Source organism: Protopterus annectens, chromosome 3.part1 (genome assembly GCF_019279795.1).
Source record: "Protopterus annectens isolate FY-2018-M chromosome 3.part1, PAN1.0, whole genome shotgun sequence".
NCBI lineage: Eukaryota > Metazoa > Chordata > Ceratodontiformes > Protopteridae > Protopterus > Protopterus annectens.
In genome coordinates this window covers 626666265-626678389 of record NC_056732.1, presented here as the reverse complement: position 1 = coordinate 626678389, position 12125 = coordinate 626666265, and the positions used below count along the sequence as shown (strand labels likewise).

At 41.2% G+C, this 12125-nt stretch overlaps 1 protein-coding gene across 2 annotated transcripts in view; it reads right to left on the bottom strand.

The window, feature by feature from the left end:
• Positions 1-12125, bottom strand: part of LOC122798226 (glyoxylate/hydroxypyruvate reductase B-like) — a 250870-nt gene that overhangs the window by 143974 nt on the left and 94771 nt on the right. For both annotated transcript variants that reach the window (XM_044066998.1, XM_044066999.1), the window contains exon 2: positions 726-1104. In XM_044066998.1, coding sequence (XP_043922933.1) covers positions 726-1104 — 379 coding nt within the window. The remainder of the gene's footprint in view (positions 1-725; positions 1105-12125) is intronic.

The following is a 12125-nucleotide window of genomic DNA, read 5'->3' as shown; positions in this document are numbered from 1 at the left end:
TTGTGAATATCCCTTTTGCTCTTGTAAACTGTCACTAGAATGCTTCTGCTCCAGTCATGTGCGATACGTCTTTTTCTCCATACTGCTATGAGTACCCTTTGGAGACACATCTCTCCTGCTGTGACCTCATCCGAATCTGCTGCTTTCCTTGATCAGTGGAGTGTAGGAATTAATTAGTACAGCTTGGTTTGCTTTTTGTATATGAACAGATACAAAGATATTCATCCCTTTAAATTGTACCTGTTTTGAGGTACACTGCCTTGCTTTAATTCAGCAAACTGCAAGCATAGCTGGGACACTAAGGAAATTAATTTAAGTGAACATTATGTGAGCTTGCATCACCTTTACAGATTTATATCTCTATCATGAAAAAAGTATTACAAGTTAATTTTGCAGAAGTCTTGCTATACATTATGTAGTAGCTCTACAATATTGTTATTACCTATATGGTGACTGTTAGTCAGTTAGGAGCTTCAGAAGAAATTTGCTCATATTCATTACTATGCAATTACTTAAAATGGATTGGTGCGCATACTCCAGCTAAATCATTATTCCTTTAACATCATTTATACACACAAAATGCTATTCAACCTAGAAATATGGAGCCAGAACTAAGATATGATTTAAGCGCATCCATTTAATGGCAAACTGTCATCATCCTATAGGTGAAGCAAAGAAAACTACAATGTGATTTAACAGTGCGAATGGAATGTATGACCATTTACCTTCTACAATATTTCTAGCAGATGCCAGCATCAAGCCCATGCCCAGATCTGCTGTAGCATTCATAACCTGAAGGGGGGTATTGGCGACCTTAACTCCAAAACTGTAGATCATTGGCAAGTCAAGATGGTCCAGCCCTGCTCCAGCGGTTAACACAATCTTCAGATTAGGCATACTCTGGAGGAAACTATAGTCAGGGCTGTTTACAAATGTCCACATCATATAGGCTTGAATCTTCTGGGAATAAGCATCTTTATTTTTTAAAAACTCATCATACCCGATGACCTCAAAGTGCTGTGCAACAATTTCAATAAGCTCTTTGGGAAGTCCACAGACATCACCTTTCTCAGCATTGAGCAAGACGCATGGCTTCTTCATGATCTGTTATGCAAAAGAAGAACAAAATGCAGCAGTTAATACAAAGTCTTTCTCCTAAAACATACAAGAAAAGGTTTGACTAGATAAGTATCCACAAAAAATGCATTTGTACCGCACAGTCAGTATTAAGTGATAGGCAACAAGTGATTGCCTGTGTTTGTATTTAATTATATTCTTTTATCATTCATTGGCTACACACAATAATTATACTTGCAGACAGAAAAATTATTTAATGATAGCCACACAGTATATGTTGACAGTTCTTCCTGTGACCCATAACCTTTTAGTATGATGGTTAAAAAACATGGACTCACATAGGCAGTACTCATTAGGATGTGCCCCATTTGACTGCTTTGCCGTTTTAGTGACTGTTAAAGACCTGACAGGACTTTGGTCACCTAAAGGAAAAAGAGCCCACCCAAAACTGCCAAAGTCCTATAGACAGTGGAAACAATGTTTGCAAGGGGTAGACTTGATACATTAATTACCTCTTTCTACAGTCAAACAGATATAATGTAATAGTGTAATTCATGAACAATGGCTTCTGAAGTCTTTCAGCTGTCCACAGAAGAAACATCTGGCAATGGTTTGAGAGGGTTCATAAGAATGCTGCCTGGCTCAAAGCACATCTGCAACCAACATCTAGTACTGATTGACTGCATCTGCTCAACTAATGAACTGATGGACAGGAACAGCACAAGCCACGTAACTGTGACCTTAAAAATGACAGAACTTAAAGACAGACTGTCATGGACTGTTAGAATGAAGTTATTGGTATCACAGGCATTTTAACAGTGACATCCACAGACCTATCATATATCCCTATCATAGGTTTATAGGTTCATAGGTTGGTACTAGGCTCTCGGCCCTAGGTACAAACCTAGCCATAAGAATTCCCTGGCTATTTCTTCCCACAGTATTTACTTCCCTGGACCCCTGTCTAGCAGGGTGACTGACATGATCCCTGTGGTGAATTTCCTATCTCCCATCCAATCATCAAGGTTCCTTTTGAAGAGGGCCAAAGAGGCACTCTGCTTGACATGTATGGGCAGTCTATTCCAGAGTCTGGGGAGTCTCTGGGTCAGGAACCTATCCCTCCAGTATGTTTTGTTCATTGTGATGACTAGGTTTAGATCCCTGGAGTGTGTGTCTCTGAGGGATTGGGATTTCTTTAAGTGTAGCATGTCCAGCAGCTCTGGGTTTGACATGGCCTTGTATGTTAAGCAGAGATCGCCTCTGAGTAGATGATATGCGACAGAGTATAGGTGGAGTTTTTTTAGATGGTCAGCATAGGGAATCTGCTTTAGGCCTGTGATTCTTTTAGTGAAGTATTTCTGCGGGCTTTCCAGTTGTTGCAGATGTCTTGAAAGGTACATACCAAACAGGGTGTTGTATTCTATAATGGGTCTAATGAGGGATGAGTACAGTGGGACAATGACCTCCTTTTTTCTGGATGAAAAGTACTTAGTGATGAGGTGTGCCACATAGAAGAATTTCCTGACTGTGCTGGCGATGTGGTTATTGAAGGTGAGACCACTATCCACCTGTGTCCCTAAGTCTCTTTTCACACTTTCGGTGTTTAGTGTACTGCCACCTATGTGGTAATTCATGGGTACATGTTTTTTCCCAAAGGGGATAACTATACATTTCTTGGCACTGAGCTTGAGCCTATGGCTCTGGCACCAAGCATCTGTTCCTGTAAGGTCCTTTTGTAGAATATCCACATCATTTAGGGATTCAATAATGGCTCCCAGTTTGCAGTCATCTGCGAACTTTGTTAGCCAGAGTCCCTTAGTGTTGGCATGTACTTCAGAGAAGTAGATGCCAAACAAGAGCGGTCCCAGGACTGAACCATGAGGTACTCCACTTGTCACTTGTCTGGAGCTGGATTTAGAGTCGGCTACTTTTACAGTGTGGGTTCTGTCTGTAAGCCAGTTGGCAACCAATTGAGTGATGTAGGGATTAATGCACAACTTAGTAAGTTTATCTATAATTCCAGAATAGGGGATGGTGTCGAAGGCCTTGGTGAGATCCAGATAGGCTGTGTGGACCACCTTACCCTTGTCCACAGCTCTGTAGACTGATTCAAAGAAGTCAGTCAGGTTCAGGAGACAAGATCGGCCCTTCACAAACCCAGACTATGTGGGGTCCAGTGTTTGAAGGTTGCCACTGTCTTTGTTTATAAGTTCCATGATAATACGTTCCATGGCCTTGCAGATCAGGCTCATCAGACTGATGGGGCAGTAGTTCTTGGGATCCAAGGTGGATTCCCCCTTGTGGAGTGGGATAACTGTAGCTGTGCGACACTCAGTGGGCACAAAGCCTGAGGTGAGGCTATGATTAAACATGACACTTAGGTGAGGTGCCACTGCGGTGGTGGTGCTGCAGTAGCATTGTCACCTCACAGTAAGACGTTGTCCTGTTCAGTTCTCAGCTAGAGCGTTTTCTGTGTGGAGACATGCGTGAATGGGCATACCTTCGTTGAAGGTTGTGTGTCAGAGCTGGCAACTCGGCACGTAAAAATCTACTGCCAATCATTAGCGGACGGGAGTTCCGCTGTGGCGACCCCTAACCGGGAAAAGCCAAAAGACACAACAACAACAACAACTTAGGTGAGGTGCCAGTTTATTTTGTAGTTCATGTAGTACACAGTCTGGTCCCATGGATGCTGTATTCTTAGCTTTGGAGAGTGCATTTTTTACTTCTGTGGCCATTATTACCGGAATTTGGCAATCTTTCGATATTGAGATGGGCCTTTTAGGAGGTGAGAGGGGGGTGACATTTGCACTGAATCGATCTGCCAGGATATTGGCAATATCCTTGGGATCAGTATACTTAATGCCATTCTGTTGTTGAGCAGATCTGAGCATTGCCATTTAGATTCTTGACATAGCAATAGAATGCCTTGTGGTTGCCTTTGGAATCTTTGACAATTTTATTTTGTAACTAGCTTTGGAGGATTTTATGAGGAATCTCAGCTTCTTACTGAGGCTGGTAAGGGAGGTTTTTGCATCCTGGGATTTTCCTCTTTTCTGCAACAGTTTCTTCCTTTTGTTGTAAAGTTTGTTTATGGCAGGGAACCACCAGATTGGCTTCCTTTTTTTGGAGGAGAGCGTCTTGGTTCTATTGGGGGTGGCAAGATTCATGCATGGGTGAATGTGCTCGTACAGTGCCTTAGTGTAGGATTCAGCAGTCAAACTTTCAGTTCCTGTCTGCATGGATGTCATGAAGTCTGTTACTTCTGACTTGAGTAGCATGAAGTTGGCTTTGGAAAAGTTTTTTACGGAGGTAGGGGTGGGGGTGAAGGTGGGATGTGGATGCCAAGGGTGATTAGCTTATGGTCAGACCTGATCAACAAGGGGGTGACCATAGATGTGGAGCATCAGTTTCCCATGTTGGTAATGACCAAGTCTAGGATATTGGAGCCCCTGGTGGGACTAAGGATTAGTTGATCCAGGGCGTTGGAATTTATAAATTCCAAGAACTGTTGTGCAAAAGTGTTGGTACATGAGTAGTTTTCCCAGTTAATGGCAGGGTAGTTGAAATCACCCAGTATTAGGGTGTTTGGTTGTATCTTAATATTTTCCAGTATGTTTAGAAAGGTGTAGTGAGAATCTTGGGGCGTGGTGGGGGATCTGTAGCAAGCTACAATTTGGATTGCAGTCTTACCTAGTGTTAGTTGCATCTGGAGAATTTCAGATGCATTGTGTTGGGAAACTAGCCTGGTGTTGTGAATATCCTTGGTGAATATGGACACTCCTCCACCTTTAATGTTTCGGTCCTGGTTTGGTGGCCAAAAGGTGTGGTAAGAGTTCTAGCCTGGTATTGCAGGGTTGCTCTCTGGAGCCTTGAACCATGTCTCAGTTACTGCACAGATATCGATGTTCTCCATTTTTAGGAGTGCCTCGAGAGAGTGCATTTTGAGGTTTAGACTTCTAGCATTGAGAAGCATTACCTTCAGATTTTGGATGCTTGTACCTGTTATGGTGGTGGTTTTGTCCTTTGAAGTTTGCCTAAAAAAGGCACTATAGGGGTGGCAAGAGCCTTAGTTTGTTTGTAACCTGAATCCCAGGGGTGACAGGTGCAGACCATCCTGGCGACAGGTGCAGACCATCTCTTGCAAAGCATCGTGGTCTTTCGATCATGTCGTCCCAGGCAGACAGATATTGGATCCCCTTTGAATGACACCAGAAGCTTAGCCAATTGTTGAAGTCAGTCATTTTGTCCTTATACTGTGGTGTCATTCTGGGTGAAGGCAGGATGTTACTCAGGGCTAGGGTCATACCTACCTGGGCCACATGATCCGAGAGCTCTTCCATGTCTCTTTTCATGTAATCCAGGGAGGTGCAGCTCATGTCATTAACTCCAACATGGACAATGACAGAGTCATATTTGTACTTGTTGTGGAGTGACTTGAGTGCATGCGTTATGTGGCAGATCCTGGTACCCAACAGGCAGCTGACTGTAATTTTCTCCTTGTTCAGCCTGGTGAGTGGGACATCAGTGTGCCCGACTATAGAGTTAGTTATGACTAAAGGGCACGTTGTCTTGCCTTAGGGGGGGTTGTTGTTGGATGGCACACTGGTGTTGTGAGCTGTGACACTTTGGTTGTGATTGGTGTTTGTTTGCGTTTCAGCTTCGGAGGTCCTTGTTGCTTGGGCAGGGTAATGTTAAGGGCCTCCCTGTGTTGCTATGTGTGGGTGTTGGTGGTTTGGGTTTAGAAGGGCTATGTGTTGCTTGAAGTGTAGTGTGGGTGTTAACCTTCTCCTCTTGACTGTCTAGCACAATCTTGGGTGAAGACAGCTTTGCTTCCAGTTTGGCTATGTAAGTGCATCTCTTGCAGGTTGTAGTGTTGGGTGGTAGGAGGAGGGGGTTGTCTGTATACATGAGGTAATTGTTGCATTGCCCCAGTATGCCCAGAATCACCAGGTTGACAGGAGAAATCACCGGAAGCTGGCCCTTGAACATGCCTGGTTTGGTGCTTTTTTTTTTTTTTTTATAAAGTACAAGAGCTGTTTCCCTTACCTTAGCAAGGTACTTTGCAATTATAGGCTGTTTAGTGCCTACGATTAATTTCTCCTTATTAACAAGGAGAGTTGAGTGCTTGTATCAGTTTAAGACTTCCTAGTGCTTTCCAGCAGGTTTTAAAGCAAGTGCTAGTCACAGAGATGCTTAAAGGTAAGGTGAAAAAAAATGGTTTATCCTAAACACTGCAGTGTGCACTAGAGGAGTTAGATGCGAAAGTAGGTAACTTAAATTTTACCTGTCTACAAAATTAAGTTTTAGTGGAGAGTCACTATTTTTAAAACAGCAAGATAGATTGAAAGGGGTGGTCACGTTTGTATTATGGTACTATGGAATACAGTAGGATGGCCAATACATTTAAATAGTTTAAGGGGAGTGATTTCACAAAATGATAATTTTGTGCTTGCTCACACAAGCCAGTAAAAACAGAGAGAAAATGAGATATATGGTCAAATTAAGATAAGGGGAAGGCAACTAGAAAGACAGTGGTGTTTAAGAACACCACAGTAATGGGTGGGAGAGTGGGGAAAAAATCTGCCTGACTCACAAGATACAGAGCTGTGGTCTTTTCAAGTTTTAATATGTAGTTAGAAGCAGAATACAAGTAAAACACAAGGTAAATAAAACAAATCACAGTATTCAAAATAGAAAAAGGCAATAAAGCTATACAACAAATAAAAAGCAAACTAACCTTTCCCTCACAGCAAAGTGTAGCAGAGTCTGGGTGAGCCTTTCTAGTAAAGCTCTGAAATGTTTTATTTTACCCCTTAAATAGAAAGTTTAGTTCCTAGCTCCACCCAGTTCACAGATGATTAACCTTAACTGACCTGTTCTATTCTTAGATATCAGCCTTTTGTGACAGATAGAATTAAATGACTTGCTTAAATCAAAACAAGCCAAAGCTACTGGGTTGCTACATCAACGTCAGTCATGAGCTACTTCATAATATTGGGCTAGAAAAGCTTCTTGTTCACATACCTCTTCTTTATGAGTTTTTACATCACCTTCCAAATAAATGTTCTCAAGTTCACTGGGCTGGACCTGAAAATTATTTCCTTCATCATCTTTATGTACACTGAAACTTGAATACATGTTTGTAGCACTCCCATTTCTTTACCTACAGGTATTATGTAAATCCAAAATAGTATGCTTGTCTTTGTGATTCCTCATAGCTGCCAAGGTGGCATTCTATCCATTCCTTGGCTATTACTCCTACCCCCTATTATCTAGCTCCCATCCTACCTGACCACTTGAAAAAAAACAACCTTCTTACAAATTTCTGTCTGGCGGCACGAACATATCATATGCTGAAAACTTTACTGGTTGTTGTGGGGTAAAAACAGAGGCAAAATGACCACTGAGCACTTCTGACTGCCTATGTGCAACTACATCATTGATACCAGCTACATGTTCGTAGGATGATGTCATCACTGTTGCTCGGCATCTTATTCCTCTTACTGAAACGAGTGAAGAAGAAGACCTGTTTTCTCTCAAGTTTCCTATACCACTTTCTGCTTCATTTTCTGTTCTGCTTGTTTCACCACCATTTTACATTCATCTTTACATCTTTGTATAGTTCTTCCTCTGCCCACTTCCGATTATGTTCTGTAAGAGTTTTTTTTACCTCTCTCTCTTCTTTTCTTTCTCTGTCTCTTTCTGTTTCCTACCAACTTCTATATTCTGTCAGCCATAGCTTCCTTTCTTCGTCCTGGCAGACACAGTGAAAGAATCCAAAGACATACTACATTTCAATGTCTCTTCTCTCCCAGTCATTTCACTTACCTTTTTGTACATTCCTGCTCACTACTAGTAGTGTTTCCACCTACTTGGTATAGTTTATAGGTTCATAGGTTCATAGGTAGGTACTATGCTATCTGCCCAAGGGCATTTATAAGCCTAGCCAGAATGTGTTGTTTTTTGCCTCCCTTTTAAATTAGTTTCCTGAGCCTCTGTCCAGCAGGGCCATTGAAGTGATCCCGGGGGTAAAGTTATGATTTCCCATCCATTCGTCAAGATATCTCTTGAAGAGAGTCAGTGAGGGGCTTTGACTAACATAGATTGGGATTCTATTCTAGAGTGAGGGAAGTCTCTGGGACAGGAATATATCCCTCCAGCATGTCCTGTTTATTGTTGTGCTGAGTTTTAAATCCCTGAAAGCGTGTGACTCTAAGGGATTTGGTTTTCTTGAGGTGCAGCATGTCCATTAATTCCAGGTTGGACATGGCCTTGTACGTCAGGCAGAGGTCACCTCTGAGTAGGCAGTAAGCAACCGAGTAGAGCTGGAGTTTCCTTAGTCGAGCTGCATAGGGCATCTGTTTGAGGCCCACGATCCTCTTGGTGAGGTACTTCTGTGGTCTTTCCAGCTGTTGCTGGTGTCAAGTAAGGTACATTCCAGATGGGGCATTGTACTCTATTATGGGCCTGATGAGTGATGAGTAGAGAGGCACAATGACCTTTCTTGATCTAGATGTGAACCCTTTCATGATTTGGTGGGCTACATAGAAGGATTTTCTAACCACTTTGGCAATGTGATTATCAAAGGAGAGGTTGCTATCTACTTGGGTCCCCAGATCCCTAATCACATCTTCCGTACTTAGTGGATTACTACCTATGTGATAATTCGTGGGCACTTTATTTTTCCTAAGGGGGATGACTATGCTCTTTTTGGCATTTAGCTTGAGTCCATGGTTCTGACACCAGGTGTTCGTCTCTGTAAGACCCTTCTGGAGGATGTCTGTGTCACCCGGAGAGTCGACTATGGCCCCCAGTTTGCAGTCATCTGCGAACCTGGTCAGCCATAGTCCTCCTGTGCTTGCCTGTACCTCAGAGAAGTATATACCAAAAAGGAGGGTTCACAGGACTGAGCCCTGTGGGACGACACTTGTAACTGGTTTAGAGTCGGACATGGCACCCGCAACTCTGACCATGTGAGTTCTATCCATAAGCCAGTTGGCATCCCATCTCGTGACATAGGGGTTGATGTTCAAGCTGGTAAGCTTATCTATAATGCCAGAGTGGGGAATGGTGTTGAAGGCCTTAGCAAGGTCCAGGTAGGCTGTGTGGACTACCTTTCCCATCATCTATAGCCTTGGTAACTGTTTCAAAAAAGTCAACTAGGTTTAGGAGGCAGGATCTGCCTTTAACAAAGCTGAATTTGGTAGTGTCCAGTGTTTGGTGGTTCCCAATGTCTCTGTTAATGAGTTCCATGATGATGCACTCTGTAGCTTTGCAGACCAGGCTAGTCAGGCTTATAGGGTGATAGTTCCCAGGATCTGCTATGGCAACACCTTTGTGGAGCGGGATCACTGTTGCTGTATGCCATTCTTTGGGTACATAGCCTGTGGTAATGCTGAGTTTGAACAGTGAATTTAGGTGAGGGTTTAGTTCATTTTAGAGCTCGTGTAAGACGCAACCTGGGATACCATCCGGTCCCATTGATGCTGTGTTTTTGGCTTTGGAGAGGGCTGTTTTCACCTGTGTGTCTGTGATGTCTGGGGCTCTACATTCTTCTGGGATGGACACTGTCCCTTTTGGGGGTGAGGGGGAGGTAAAGTTTGCACTGAACCTGTCAGCCAGGATGTTGGCAATGTCAGTTGGTTCAGTGTATTTTTTGCCATTTTGCACTAGCTCGGAGCAGATCTGAGAGTTGCCACCTAGATTTGTGACATAGCTAAAGAAGGCTTTGTGATTATCTTTAGAGTCTTTTGGCAATTTTTCTTTCGAAACTGGCCTTAGATGATTTAATGAGGGATCGTAGTTTCTTGCTAATACTGATCAGGGATGCCTTTCCTTTTTGGGATTTTGCTCTTTCATGTAATAGTTTCCTCCTTCTGTTGTATAGCTTATTTATGGCCAGGGACCACCAGACTGGTTTCCTCTTTTTGGAGTATTTGACATAGCAACCACAGTGCAAGCTGCATTCCTGTACTCCCTGGGTGATAGCTGCATTTCTGCCTTTCCAAACCTAATCAATGAAATTCTCCTTTCCCAAGCCTCTTTCTTTTGAGTTGTCCCCCCACCAGGCCCACCTAGGTTCTTGTGCACTGTTAAACTTTCACTCTGGCCCACCTGATCTGGTTATGCATTAATATTCTTAAGTCATAGTCTTCTCCACCAGCAATCACGAATTTGCAACATACATGAATTTTGCATTGTCTGCATCTTAGATTATTAATAACCAAAAATGTAGCTAATTCAGGACTAGATATGCCACATTAAAACAATTACAAAAAAGGTAGCAACCGACACTCTGTAAACTGTAAAATCAATTTATTAAAGTGTAAAGTAAATTTATTATAACAATGAGAATATGCTAGATTTTTTCCACACAACTAAGGCTGGAAATTAATAGCAAAAGAAAAAACACAAATCGTTAAGCGGAAAACTTTATACACAGCAAAGCTTTCAGGCAAAACCCTTCTTCAGTACTGAACACAAAACATTAAAAAGCAACATGCTTTAAATAGGAGCATACCCGGTCACATGACAGCAGCCAACATCATATGACCGAAAAAACGAAAACAAATTAATACAACAATAAGAATATTTAAAAGTTTAAAATACAAATAACATAAAGTATGCACACTTCTAACTGTACAATTTAATTTGTTGTAACTTCATTAAAATAGGTTTAAGACTAACAGCAGAGTTCAACCCTGGTGTACAATCAGATGCCAATCTAAGTATCCATTCATACTCTTTTATTTCTAAAACATTATTAGTGTCCCCACCCCTCCCAGAAGGAACAACCATATCTATAACTCTAAACTTAAAATAATGTTCATTCCCATACAACCTAATATGTTTAAAAAGGGCATTATTCTCATTTTCTCTTCTAATCTCGGATTTATGTTCAATTATCCGGTCCTTCAATGTTCGTGTAGTCTTCCCTACATAAAATGAAGGACATGCCACACATGTGGCCAAATAAACAACATTAATACTACCACAATTTGCCGCAGATTTGAAGACATAGCCCTTATTCGTGATGGGATGAACAAAAGTATGATTAGGAGAATTAACAAGATCCACGCAATAAGAACATTTCAGACATTTAAATGTACCAGAGCAGGTAAAAACATAATTATTCATACCTAATCTAGAGTCAAGATCCTTATAACATATCCGACTCTTAATACTTCTCATATTTCTATATGAGAAGTACGGCTTATTACCCAAAATTCTATTGATATCTGGAGAAGCCATCAACACTGGCCAATACTTCTCTATAATATATTTAACTGAATATGTCCTATTATTAAAAGTCATAACATATCTAATTTTGTCCATCCTATGGACATTACTACTTAAACCAGAATAAGGAGAGCCAATTAAAGAATTGACCTTAAACAAAGGTTTATATATAGTTTCCCTATTGAGCACTACATAATCTTTCAATCCTATCAACATATCCCGATCATAGCCACTCAATAAAAATTCATTAAACATTTCTTCCAATTGTACAAGAAACGATGAATCAGCTGTATTTAATCTACTTACCCTAGCAAACTGAGCCTTAACTATACCTTTAAAAACATGTGGAGCATGCATGCTGTCACGATGTATATATCTACTTGTATGCACATTTTTCTTATAGATAGTAGTTTGTATTGCACCCTCATGCAAAATAATTCTGACATCAAGGAACAATGCCTCATGGTCTGAAATTGTTTCCTTAAATATCAAGAAACTAGTAGTTGTGTTAAGATATGACACAAATTCTTTTAAGTCATATTGTGAACCCTTCCAGATCATAAAGCAATCATCGACAAATCTTTGATAAAAGCAGATATTATCATTCAAAAATTTATCACCATTATGTATAAACTGTGTTTCCCACTGATGCAAAACTAAATTTGCATATGTATTAGCAACCGGTGTGCCCATAGCAACACCGGTTAGCTGTAGGTATAGTTGTTGATCAAACATAAACACATTATTGCTCAAAACCAAATCCAACAACAAACATATATTTTGAACATAGCCAATAGACAAAGAGC